The sequence below is a fragment of the Bos javanicus genome, chromosome 15, assembly GCF_032452875.1.
Source record: "Bos javanicus breed banteng chromosome 15, ARS-OSU_banteng_1.0, whole genome shotgun sequence".
Taxonomy (NCBI): domain Eukaryota; kingdom Metazoa; phylum Chordata; class Mammalia; order Artiodactyla; family Bovidae; genus Bos; species Bos javanicus.
The window spans coordinates 47,934,859-47,948,383 of record NC_083882.1 but is presented as its reverse complement, the minus strand read 5'-3'; the positions used below and the strand labels follow the sequence as shown (position 1 = coordinate 47,948,383).

Genomic DNA, 13,525 nt, shown 5'->3' with positions numbered 1-13,525 from the left:
AATTACTGTGAACAAGGGGTCTCCTGTGTCTTAGCCCATCTGTCCAAGGACTTTGGATGCTAATCTACAAGTATAACATATTTTTCCCATGAGCCAATTCCTCCAGGAACAGCATCTACTTATTATTTTTTTCTCTCATCCCCACCAGCACTAATAATCAGAGAGGTTTCTGATCATGGATAATGTTTATAAGCTTCTTCCTCCAGCACCCATATTTTGTCAATTTGTCCCGAAACTCTTTGGTTTTCACTGCATAAATAATAGGGTTGAGCATTGGAGGTACAAGGAAGTAGAGGCTGCCAAGAATGGTGTGCACATGAGGTGGGATTCCCTGGCCAAAGCGATGAGTGAGAAAAGAAAACAGTGAGGGAGTATAAGAGATAAGCATGACACAGATGTGTGTGGTACAGGTGTTTACTGCTTTTTGGTGGGCTTCCTTAGAAGAGAGCCGCATTACAGCCCGGATGATCACCACATAAGATGAGGCAATAGCTGAGATGTCTACCCCAGCAACCAACAAGGCCACCACCAGACCATACACCCTGTTGACCATGATGTCCACACACACCATCTTCACCACAGCCACGTGCTCACAGTACGTGGTGGGGATGACATGCCTGGCATGAAAGGGCATCTTCTGGAGGAGGATGGGCATGGGGAGAATAAGCAGGACAGCTCGCACTAAACTCACGAGGCCGATGAGCCCAATGCGGCTGTTGGAAAGGATGGTGGCATAGCGTAGGGGCTCACAAATGGCCACATAGCGGTCAAAGGCCATGGACATGAGGATGGCAGACTGCAAGGCAGAGATGGAGTGGAGGAAGAACAGCTGGACCAGGCAGCCCTCGAAGCTGATGTCACTCTGGTCAAACCAGAAGATGCACAGCACCTTGGGGATGGTGGTTGTGGACATGCCCAGGTCCGTGAAGGCCAGCATGCCAAGCAGCAGGAACATGGGCTTAGGCAGGGAGTGCTCTGTGGAGATGGTGAAGAGGATGGTGCAGTTCCCCAGGATGGTGACAAAGTACATGGACGAGAAAGGAATAGAGATCCACTTGTGTTTGTCCTCCATCCCAGGAAAGCCTTGGAGAAGGAAGAAAGGGGGGTGGCCCTGGGAGGCATTGCAGTCAGTCATGCTGGCCCCCTGGTGGAGCACCTGAAAAGAGCAATTCAAAAACGATCTTGCCTGGATTTTAAAAAGAATCAAGATTTGCAAAGTAGAAATAAAAGTTGGAATATTAAGGTACACAAAAATAATCCTGATTTTTATTAGAATAGAAACGAATTATATGCTATGGTAGTAGAATAGTAATAATGTGGCATAAAATTAATATCTGAGAGAATATATTTTATAGTAACTATTTTATTAAGAACAGATGGATTCATAATATTCAAAATATGTCATTAAATTTACAAGAATACATTGCATATATTTTGAATGTATTTTCACCTAAAGACTATAACTCAAAGTATATTAAACAGACATAGATAGAAATACAGAGAAAAATTGATGATGTATCCCATTCCTTTCTCAACAAACCAAAGGCCAAATAAACAAGTCAACAAAAAACTGTTTATAAAATAAGAGAACTTGAAAACTTACAGCAGAATTCTTATCCAGCTAAATAAAACACATTTATTGCAGGCTTAGGAATCATGGAAACTGTCTAATGCTGAATTAGAATAAAGCAGGCAATAAGATTCTGATATTGGAATCTCTGAGACGAGGCCACCAGAATGTGAATATAAAGTTCATACTTACCTAGAATCACTTACCTGAATGTGAGACAATAAGAGATTGGAAAGCTAGTCCCACACACCATCTTCAAATGTCTGTGAGTACATACACATGTATGCAGGCATGTCTTAGCAAACATTCATTTGCCTCTTGAAGAGCACACTCATGGCCCAGCATCTCTCCACTCCTCTCTTTCAGGCACTCAGAATCCATGGTGTGTCTCATTAAATAACTTAAGTAAAGGACCCCAGGGTGTCCAAAATTAGCTGTTCGTTACTCCTTTATCCTCTAAACATGCACACTACTGGTGTTAATTGTAAGATTGATGCTGAAGGTTGCCCTGAGCTCCCAAAAGATAATGCTGGTAGACCTTAGGGATGTTGGGAATAACCCTGTTTTTAGCAGTCCTAGAGGAGCTTGCGGGGAAGGTAATGGCAACCCACTCCAGTACTTTTGCCTAGAAAATCCCATGGACAGAGGAGCCTGGTGGACTGCAGTCCATGGGGTCATGAAGAGTTGGACATGACTGAGCAACTTCACTTTCACTTTTCACTTACATGCATTGGAGAAGGAAATGGCAACCCACTCCAGTGTTCTTGCCTGGAGAATCCCAGGGATGGGGAAGCCTGGTGGGCTGCTGTCTATGGGGTCGCACAGAGTCGGACACAACTGAAGCGACTTAGCAGCAGCAGCAGCAGAGGAGCTGGAGAGAGGGGAAAGTGAAAGTGAAGTCACTCAGTTGTGTCTGACTCTTGTGACCCCATAGAGTATAGTCTGCCAGGCTCCTCTGTCCATGGGATTTCCCAGGCAAGAGTACTGAAGTTGGTCCTTATTTCCTTCTGCAGGGGATCTTGTAGATGGGGGTGAAGTTAAATCTGAATCTGGAACTAGATTAGGGCTTTGCAGTTCAGACACCCCAAAAACCCCATTCCCACATGTGTGAGCATTTGAGAACCAGGAGACTTTGCTTCCTGGCTGAAGTATTCAAGCTCATGAAATAGTCACAGGCACAAACCCTGTTGTTGAGACCCTGGTAAAACGGTGTTAGTAGTCTCAAGCTCTGTCTGTCCCTCAGTGCTTTTTGATTTCACTCTAACTTTTTTCTCAGGTTAATAGTTTTGATCCAAATAGTATCCAGGGCATTTTCTTCGATACCACCTCCTTCACTCAGCACCCACAGCCTCTCCTGTCTCAGTATCCTCTCAATCTCTGAGTCCAGATGTGACCATGTTTCCTTTCTCATGGTTCCCAAAAAAGCAAATTATTAAAGTCTTCAAAAGTATCTCTCCAAGTCCATTGCAAAATGCACAAAACAGAACAAAACCGTCATAAAAATCTTTCAAAGATGTATCAGAAATGGGGCTCAGGGAGCCATTTTCTAAAACCTGATATAGTGCAAGTTCTGCCTGCAAACAGGCTCTATAGGGAGACTTTGTTCACAGTCAGGTGTCAATAAGAGTGAAACAATGGCAGAGGAATGTGAGTGACAAAAATTAACGTGTTGGGTCAGTCAGTACATCAATAAAAAGAGTACATCAATGTACTTATGTGCTTAGTTGCTCAGTCATGTCCAACTTTGTGTGACCCCATGGACTGTTGTTCACTAGGTTCCTCTGTCCATGGTATTTTCCAAGCAAGAATACTGGAGTGGGTTGCCATTTCCTACTTCAAGAAATCATCCCGGCCCAGGGATCTAATCCACATCTGTTGTATCACCTGCATTGGCAGGCAGATTCTTTACCACTGCATCACCATAAGGGCCAACGTAGATGCACCTGCTCATAGACAGATCCACACAGTTTCCCCTACAGAAAGCCATAACTCTAATAACATGCAGAAATCTTGAGCTCAGTCATTTTTTTTTCTCTATGTCCCATGGTGGTCCTTAATGACAGGTAGCAATCAAATATAACCATTTCTTCCTAGTCCTGGGCCTGTCATTATTTTATCCTCGGGCCTGTCAAATACCTCAACACAATTACTAAAGAAACCTTTCTTCATAGTATGCCCCCAATTCCATCAAGCACCTTCTATTATCAACCAGAGGATGATCATTTTAGTCAAAACTTTTCACCTTATCTTTATGGATAATCACACCACTCTGGGATAATAGCCCCATCTGGTTTCTTTGCAAATAGTGTGTCTCTCTCGTTAACATCATATATGCCATGTAATAGGCTTCCCTGGTAGCTCAGCTGGTAAAGAATCTGCCTGCAAGTAGGAGATCCCAGCTCAATTCCTGGGTTGGGAAGATCCCCTTGAGGAGGGCATGGCAATCCACTATGGTATTCTGGCCTGGAGAATCTCCATGGACAGAGGAGCCTGGTGGGCTACAGTCCATAGAGTTGCAAAGAGTCAGATGCGACTAAGATAAGCACAGCAGAGCACATGGCACATTAGTGAGTTCAGCTGCTCAGACGTGTCCGACTCTCTGCAACCCCATGGACTGCAGCACGCCAGGTCTCCCTGTCCATCACCAACTCCCGGAGTTTACTCAAACTCATGCCCATTGAGCAGGTGATGTCATCCAACATTTAGACCCTCTGCTGACCCCTTCTCCTCCCATCTTCAATCTTTCAAAGCATCAGGGTCTTTTCCAATGAGTCAGTTCTTCACATCAGAAGGCCAAAGGATTGGAGATTCAGCTTTAACATCAGTCCTTCCAATGAATATTCAGGACTGATCTCCTTTAGGATGGACTGGTTGGATCTCCTTGCAGTCCAAGGGACTCTTGAGAGTCTTCTCCAACACCACAGTACAAAAACATCAATTCTTCGGTGCTCAGCTTTCTTCACAGTCCAACTCTCACATCCATACATGACCACTGGAAAAACCATAGCCTTGACTAGACAGACCTTTGTTGGCAAAGTAATGTCTCTGCTTTTCAATATGCTATCTAGGTTGGTCATAACTTTCCTTCCAAGGAGTAAGTGTCTTTTAATTTCATGGCTGCAATCACCATCTGCAGTGATTTTGGAGCCCAGAAAAATAAAGTTTGTCTCTGTTTCCAGTTTCCCCATCTATTTCCCATGAAGTGATTGGATCAGATGCCATGATCTTCGTTTTCTGAATGTTGAGTTTTAAGCCAACTTTTTCAGTCTCCACTTTCACTTTCATCAAGAGGCTTTTGAGTTCCTCTTCACTTTCTGCCATAAGGGTGGTGTCATCTGCATATGAGGTTATTGATATTGCTTCTTGTGCTTCTTCCAGCCCAGCGTTTCTCATGATGTACTCTACGTATAAGTTAAATAAGCAGGGTGACAATATACAGCCTTGATGTACCCCTTTTCCTATTTGGAACCAGTCTATTGTTCCATGTCCATTTCTAACTGTTGCTTCCTTACCTGCGTACAGGTTTCTCAAGAGGCAGGTCAGGTGGTCTGGTATTCCCTTCTGTTTCAAGATTTTCCACAGTTTATTGTGATCCACACAGTCAAAGGCTTTGGCATAGTCAATAAAGCAAAAGTAGATATTTTTCTGGAACTCTCTTGCTTTTTCAATGATCCAGTGGATGTTGGCAATTTGATCTCCTGTTCCTCTGCCTTTTCTAAAACCAGTTTGAACATCTGTAAGTTTATGGTTCATGTATTGCTGAAGCCTGGTTTGGAGAATTTTGAGCATTACTTTACTAGCATGTGAGATGAGTGCAATTGTGCAGTAGTTTGAGCATTCTTTGGCATTGTTTTTCTTTGGGATTGGATTGAAAACTGACATTTTCCAGTCCTGTGGCCACTGCTGAGTTTTCCAAATTTGCTGGTATATTGAGTGCAGCACTTTTACAGCATCATCTTTCAGGATTTGGAATAGCTCAACTGGAATTCCATCACCTCCACTAGCTTTGTTTGTAATGAGACTTTCTAAGGCTCACTTGAATTCACATTCCAGGATGTCTGGCTCTAAGTGAGTGATCACACCATAGTGATTCTCTGTTTCGTGAAGCTCTTTTTTGTACAGTTCTCCTATGTATTCTTTCTACCTCTTCTTAATAATATCTTCTGCTTCTGTTAGGTCCATACCATTTCTGTCCTTTATTGAGCCCATCTTTGCACGAAATATTCCCTTGGTATTTCTAATTTTCTTGAAACAATCTCTAGTTTCATGGTACATAGTAGGCATACATAATTGCCAAATGAATGAATGAATGAATGACTAAGCAAATAATGTCATTTAAATATTAGCTAAATATGTATCCTAGTTGTGAAATTTTACTTGCTTTTGTTTTTCATATATATAGACACACAAAGCAAATCTTTTAAAAATAATTTATTTATTCATTTATTTATTGGTTGTTCTGGGTCTTCATTGCTGCACACAGGCTTTATCTAGTTGCCACGATCAGGTGCTACTCTTTGTTGTGGTGCAAGGGTTCCACACTGTGATGGCTTCTCTTGTGGAGCACAGCCTCTAGGGCATTTGGACTTCAGTAGTTTGTGGCACTTGGGCTCAATAGTTGCAGCTCAAGTGTTCTAGAGCAAGGACTCAGTAGTTGTGGCACACAGGCTCAGCTGTTCCAAGCCATGTTGAATCCTCCTGGACTAGAGATTGAACCCATTTCCCCTGTACTGACGGGCAGATTCTTATCCATTGTACCATGAGGGAATCCAGCACAACTATTTAAAGGCTACAACTTCTCCAAAGAAGACATACAGATGGCTAACAAACACATGAAAAGATGCTCAACATCACTCATTATCAGAGAAATGCAAATCAAAACCACTATGAGGTACCATTTCACACCAGTCAGAATGGCTGCGATCCAAAAGTCTACAAGCAATAAATGTTGGAGAGGGTGTGGAGAAAAGGGAACCCTCTTACACTGTTGGTGGGAATGCAAACTAGTACAGCCACTATGGAGAACAGTGTGGAGATTCCTTAAAAAACTGGAAATAGAACTGCCTTATGATCCAGCAATCCCACTGCTGGGCATACACACTGAGGAAAACAGAAGGGAAAGAGACACGTGTACCCCAATGTTCATCATAGCACTGTTTATAATAGCCAGGACATGGAAGCAACCTAGATGTCCATCAGCAGATGAATGGATAAGAAAGCTGTGGTACATATACACAATGGAGTATTACTCAGCCATTAAAAAGAATACATTTGAATCAGTTCTAATGAGGTGGATGAAAGTGGAGCCTATTATACAGAGTGAAGTAAGCCAGAAAGAAAAACACCAATATAGTATACTAACACATATATATGGAATTTAGAAAGATGGTAACAATAACCCTGTGTATGAGACAGCAAAAGAGACACTGATGTATAGAACAGTCTTATGGACTTCGTTGCAGGGGGAGAGGGTTGGAATATTTGGGAGAATGGCATTGAAACATGTATAATATCATGCATGAAACGAGTCACCAGTCCAGGTTCGATGCATGATACTGGATGCTTGGGGCTAGTGCACTGGGACGACCCAGAGGGATGGTATGGGGAGGGAGGAGGGAGGAGGGTTCAGGATGGGGAACACATGTATACCTGTGGCAGATTCATTTTGATATTTGGCAAAACTAATACAATTTGTAAAGTTTAAAAATAAAATAAAATTTAAAAAAATGAATTTATAAATTAATGGCAAATCCAAACACATTTTAATGATTTATTGTATTTGAAATCTTGCCAAAATGATTCTGATTCAACTGTAAAAACAAACATTTGAAGATAATAATGCCAAAATAAATGGTGTTTAATATCTTATTTAAAGATATCTGTTCACTTGTGCGGTGTGCCTCAAAGGATAATATTGAGGAGTGAAATTTCTGGTTTGTAAGATACGCATATCTGTAACTTTGCTAAATATTTTAAATTGATCTTGAAACCAGTGGATGCACATTTAATATCCCATTAGCAATGCGTAAGTATTGCTATTTCTCTATATCCTCACTAATTTTTACTATTTTCTGATTTTTGTTCAAAGTATATGCTAATTTAAGGAGGGTAAAAGTGGTTTTCATTGCCTTTTGCTTAGTACTGAGATGGTTGAGGTTGATTTTATAAAAAAATTTTGTCTATATTTCTTCTGATAAGTTCATGCCTTTATCTTTCATTATTTCTATTTTTTCCTATTTTACCATTTTTCATATCCATGAATTTCATAATATATTCTTTTTTATTTAATTTTTAAAATAATGAATTGTAAATTTTATTTCAAAATGTAAACTTCACTAAACATGCATACCCATTAAAACACTAAAATTTACAGTTTCATTAATTTTTTTTTCTTTTTGCATAGGGCATCATTACAATATAGAATCTATGTCTTACAAAATACATACAAAGTTTTATCCAAGCAAGCCAAGGCAAGATTGGGAACTGTACAACTGTACTATTTCAGTGTAGTGATGGGGAAAGGCAAAATGTGGCCTTCAGAAGCATGGTGTGGTGCTAGTTGGAAAAAAAAAACAAAACCACAATTACCTACAGAAAAGGAAAACATTTGTTCAGATGGAAATGGTCTTGGACACTTGGAATCTAACGTGGGGTTTGGCAAACAATCCCAGAGAAGCTCCATCAATAGCTTTGGGAAGAGGAGGGCCGTCTGAGAAGTCCAGAGAAGCTGAGACCCCTAGTGCACCCAGCATACAGAGATTCCCAGGCCGATTCCTGGCCACTGGGATCCATAGCAGCCCTGTCTCCTACAATGCACAGCTGCTCAGCTACCCTCCAGCCCTCAGAGGCCTCAGCGCTTGGGACAAGGACTCTCCAAGGTGAGCCTCCTGCCACACGCCTGGGCACCCTGACCCAGGAATGAACCCTGGGAGGTGGCCCCCTGTTCCAGCGATGGCAGGCTGGCCTAGGACAGGCACCCCTGAACTGAGCAGGGGAGTCAGTCTTCACCCAGACCTCTGGCTGCCTAGCAAGCATTCGGTTAGTTTCCAAACAAACATGTGCAACAGCCCTGTTGCCATGTTGCCAGGAAGACATCCCCAAGCCCTGCAAGAAGGTGTTCATGCACCACCTCCCTACCCCCTATGCCTCCTGTGTCCCCCACAGGAAATGCAAGGTGTTCAGGGCAGGGGAAGCCACTTGCTCCAATCCGGTTCCTCTTTAAATAAAAGTAGTAAAGTTTTAAAGCTGTACGAGAAGGGGACAGGCTGGGTAGGGCCAGGGGGCACACTGCGAGTCCCATGTGGCAAGAAGGGTCAGTAGAAACCAAGCACCGCCCTGGACTCCTGCCTTCCCCCATATCCAACTCTTCTAATTGATGAGAGACAGAGTAGCTGATGGGGGAAGGGCCTCTTCCGAAACAGTGTTCAGGCATTTATCAGTAGTCAGCTGGACTGTGCATCTGAGTTCTGGTACAAAATTCTCTGGAATGTGTCTGGGACAAACCTTTGAAGCTCAGGTCTTGGAGTCAGGAGAATCAGTTACAGGACCTGGCTTTCCGCAGGGTGATCTATATATTCTTTTTTATTTTTTCAAATATATTTCAATTATTTTCTTAATTGTTTAACATAGAGACCATGCACATATATGTTAAAGTACCACAGATTTTGTTGCTATTGCTATAAATTTAAAAAATACACGTTCCTAATTGTGGCTTTACATAAAAAAGTGTTAGTTTGTGATTTTATTTATTTACTTTGAACTCAGCAAATTTCTTTAAATATCATTAGTTTTAAAAATCTATCTCTAGAGGCTTATGGGTTTTCTCTGTAGAAAAATCTTGTCATTCGTTAGTAATGATATTTGTCTTTCTTCCTTTATGATCGTAAGCCTCTATTTCTTTTCATTGTTCTATTGTGTCAATTTGGATACCATTAGCAGAAAACTCTGTGTCCTGGGGTTTCTAAGATACACAATGTGTTGTTGACTATATGAGATAAAGAAAATATCAGGATATGTCCGTAATGACCCACAAAATCATTTGCATGTAAAACATAATTGCTCTGACAATGTCAGGAAAATGCAAAGATCATTGCTCATAAAGTAAATACTAGTGACAAAGTGTCACTTTGAAGTAATTTGTTGAGAAACCTGTGCTGTGGCTTTCCCATTGATACATGTGTTTCCAGACTTTTCACATTTAAGCACCCAGCAGTCATCTTCATCTCTTTCAAATCTAATTCCAGATCCAAAAGATCCTGCCCTCTGACAGCCATCTCTGACCTAGGACTAACAAACACTCTTGCAAACACTCTTGATCAAAAAAAGTATAAACAATCAATTAATCAGTGTGTGTGTGGGTGTGTGTTATTCTCAGTTCCTTGGGGCTGACTATAAGTCAATAGCTCTTTTTTGACCACTTTTTATCTATTTCCAGCACATGGGATTTCTTATGTAGAAAGAATAACTTTCTATGATTCTTACTACCAATTCAAAGTTACTATATTGCTTCCTGATCTTTTCCTAGGAAGATTCAAGACCTATAGGCCCATGAACAGGCCATATAATAGCATTCTAGGAAACTAATTTTCTATATATGTAGCAGGTATAAATGAGCTGTTCTTCAAAACCTCTCAGATAATACATGGTACTGACTTGCTGTGACTGTGTGGATCAGAACAAACTGTGGAAAATTATTTAAGAGATAGGAATAACAGACCACCTTACCTGGCTCCTGGGAAAACTGTAGGCAGGGCAAGAAGCAACTGTTGGAACTGGCCATGGAACTATGGGCTGGTTCAAAATTGGGAAAGGAGTATGTCAAGGCTGTATATTGTCAGCCTGCTTATTTAACTTATATACAGAGTGCATCATGTGAATGCCTGGCTGGATGAATCACAAGCTAGAATCAAGATTGCTGGGAGAAATATCAATAACCTCAGATATGCAGATGACACTACCCTAATGGCTGAAAAAGCACAGAAACTAAAGAGCCTCCTGATGAAGGTGAAAGAGGAGAGTGGAAAAACTGGCTTAAAACTCAACAGTCAAAATACTAAGATCATAGCATCTGGTCCCATCACTTCATTGGCAAATAGGTTGGAAAAAGTGGAAACAGTGGCAGATTTTATTTTCTTGGGCTCTAAAATCACTGCAGAAGGTGACTATAGCCACAAAATTAAAAGATGCTTGCTCCTTGGAAGAAAATATATAACAAACCTAGACATTGTATTAAAAATCAGAGATATCACTTTGCTGACAAAGGTCCTTATAGTCAAAGCTATGGTTTTTCCAGTAGTCGTGAACGGATATAAGAGTTGGACCATAAAGCAGGCTGACCACTGAAAAACTGATCCTTTCTCATTGTGGTGCTGGAGAAAACTCGAGTCCCTTGGACTGCAACAAGATCAAACCAGTCAGTCCTAAAGGAAATCAATCCTGAATGTTCATTGAAAGGACTGTTGCTGAAGCTGAAGCTCCAGCTTCAGCACATGATGCAAACAGCTAATTCATTGGAAAAGGCCCTGATGCTGGAAAAGACTGAGGGCAGGAGGAGAAGGGAGCAAAAAAGAATGAGATGGTTGTATGACATCATCGATTCAATGGACATGAGTTTGAGCAAACTCCAGGAGATAGTGAAAGATAAACAGGGAAGCCTGGTGTGCTGCAGTTCATGCAATCACAGTCAGACATGACCTAGTGACTGAACAACAACTGGCTTGCTAAGATTGGCGGAAACAGCAACTTATAGTATAAGGATAAGAGATGTTTGAGAAAGTAGAAAATTAATTACAGCTTTACCAGTTCTTCCTTGGGTTATGGAGAGACTTAACTATCTTCTCCCCATAAAAAAGTGAAATATTCTCAGGTGGATCTGTTTGGTGTTAATGCCATAGACCAAGGGGTTGAGAACAGGGGGCACAAGGAGACAGAGATTTGCAAGTACAATATGCACGTGAGGAGGTACTTGCTGGCCAAAGCGGTGGGTGAAAAAGGAAAAAAAGGCAGGTACATAGACAAGAATCACACATATATGAGCTCCACAAGTTCTAAATGCTCGTAACTGGGCATCCTTTGAGGGCAGGCGCAGCACAGCCCGCAGGATTAGGCCAAAGGAAGCGGCGATGAGGACCACATCCATGCCAGTGACTGAAAGGGCCACAGTGAGACCATAAATGGTGTTGGGCCTGATGCTGGCACAGGCCAGTTTGGCAATGCCCATATGTTCACAGTAGGTGTGAGGGATGATGTGATGTCCACAGAAAGGTAGGCGTTCTATGAGGATGACAAAGGGGAAAACAAAGAGAAGGCCACGGACCACACATGCCAGACCAATCTTCCCAATCACCATGGCGTTGAGGATGGATGCATAATGAAGTGGATGGCAGATAGCCACGTAGCGGTCAAAAGCCATGGCCAGCAGAACAGCTGATTCTGTGGCAAAGATTGTATGCACGAAAAACATCTGGGTGAGGCAGCCTTGGTAAGATATTATGTGGGACTTAAGCCAGAAGATTGTTAGCATTTTGGGCAATGTGGTTGAACAAAGTACCAGGTCAGTGATAGACAGCAGGCACAGGAAGAGGTACATTGGCTCGTGCAGAGTTCTCTCCTTCATAATGATGTAGAGGATAGTTCCATTGCCAACCAGAGAGAGGATATACATGGAGCAGAAGGGGATGGCAGCCCAAATGTGCTGATCTCTCATCCCAGGGATTCCAAGTAGAATAAATGTGGAAGGATGGAAGGTAGTGTCATTGGGGACAGATACAGAAACCATAATGATGCAGAGAATCAGGCTTTACCTTCCTGAAAGCTATTATAAGGTGAAATAAATTCATCTTAGAAACAATCTATTTCTCCTACAAATCTTTAATTTCATACCTTTCTTCCATTTCTACCAGTTCTACTCCAAATCATGCCTTCCTCATTTCTTTCCTGAGTAATTAAAATAGCTTTGTAACTAATACGCCCCCTTCTAAGATTTTCATCTTGCAGTGAAACCTCTCCATTTCTGCCTAATATTCTAATGTGTGAAAATCATCAACTATCAATATCATGCAAATATAACCTTTCTTAGTGCATGCTGTGAGGAATATCTTGTATTTTTCTCCTTTGGTCGATTCTCTGCCACTTTCTATCTTGTTCTGGTGCCTGGGACCCTGGGCTACAATGATAGAGTCCTTGCCCTCTCATTTCTGGTTTGATGTGACAATGGGAAAAACCATCTGGAGACTGGAGGGAGGTCAGGGATTTATTCCTTGAGCTCTCTCCCAGCAAGGTTGCTGCAAGCTGGACACATCTCTCTGCCAGCAGCCTTTTTGACTCTGGTTTTCTCTTTTACCCATATTTCTCTTCTTGTTCCTTTGGTCCAAGGGTTGTGACAGTGCCTGCTATCACTAACCCAATAACTTCTGCTACTGCTAAGTCGCTTCAGTCGTGTCCGACTCTGTGTAATCCCATAGACGGTGGCCCACCAGGCTCCCCTGTCCTGGGATTCTCCAGGCAAGAATAATAATTTCATAAGCACTTATAGTTTTCTTATACTTATACCCACACCTTTGAAACTGGTTTCCATGTTATGCATGCTATGAAGAAAACATACATAAGCCAGTTCCTACTTAGAGAAAGTGCCTCTGAGAAAATTAAATTTAGTTTCCAAATCTGAGTTTTCCTCAAATGCTTCAAGCATCTCTTGCACAACTCAGTTTCCAGGATTGTCACCCTCTTTATGTGGTCCAGTCTGGAAAATAAGAGAAAAGATTTAGACTGCCAGGTTCAGAATCTAATCTGATTGTTGTTACTTGCTAACTGGATTATCCTCAGCAAATATTTTATTCTCCTCAGTCTTCAGTTTTCCAATATAAATTTCAGATAATAATGTTTTAGGGTTTTTTCAATTAATTAATTGAGAAAATCATATAAAACACATAATGCAGTCCTATATTTTAAGAAATA

At 41.5% G+C, this 13,525-nt stretch overlaps 2 protein-coding genes across 2 annotated transcripts; both read right to left on the bottom strand.

Annotated features, from left to right (window-relative positions):
* Positions 1–157: 157 nt before the first annotated feature.
* Positions 158–1,951, bottom strand: LOC133260970 (olfactory receptor 52E4-like). Its single transcript, XM_061439592.1, has 2 exons — positions 1,886–1,951; positions 158–1,156 (listed from the first exon to the last, which is right to left on the bottom strand). The coding sequence occupies exons 1-2, from the start codon at positions 1,949–1,951 to the stop codon at positions 158–160; spliced, it is 1,065 nt and encodes a 354-aa protein (XP_061295576.1).
* A 9,448-nt stretch (positions 1,952–11,399) lies between these two features.
* Positions 11,400–12,347, bottom strand: LOC133261266 (olfactory receptor 52D1-like). Its single transcript, XM_061439771.1, has one exon. It carries the CDS (start codon positions 12,345–12,347, stop codon positions 11,400–11,402), a length of 948 nt encoding a protein of 315 aa, XP_061295755.1.
* Positions 12,348–13,525: the final 1,178 nt, after the last annotated feature.

Bases quoted from the DNA above. Each gene is read 5' to 3' on its own strand.
- LOC133260970 (XM_061439592.1), bottom strand. From the start codon at position 1,951: ATGGATTCTGAGTGCCTGAAAGAGAGGAGTGGAGAGATGCTGGGCCAT. The intron at 1,157-1,885 runs GCAAATGAATGT...TGCTCTTTTCAG, and splicing joins ATGAGTGTGCTCTTCAAGAG to GTGCTCCACCAGGGGGCCAG.
- LOC133261266 (XM_061439771.1), bottom strand. From the start codon at position 12,347: ATGGTTTCTGTATCTGTCCCCAATGACACTACCTTCCATCCTTCCACA.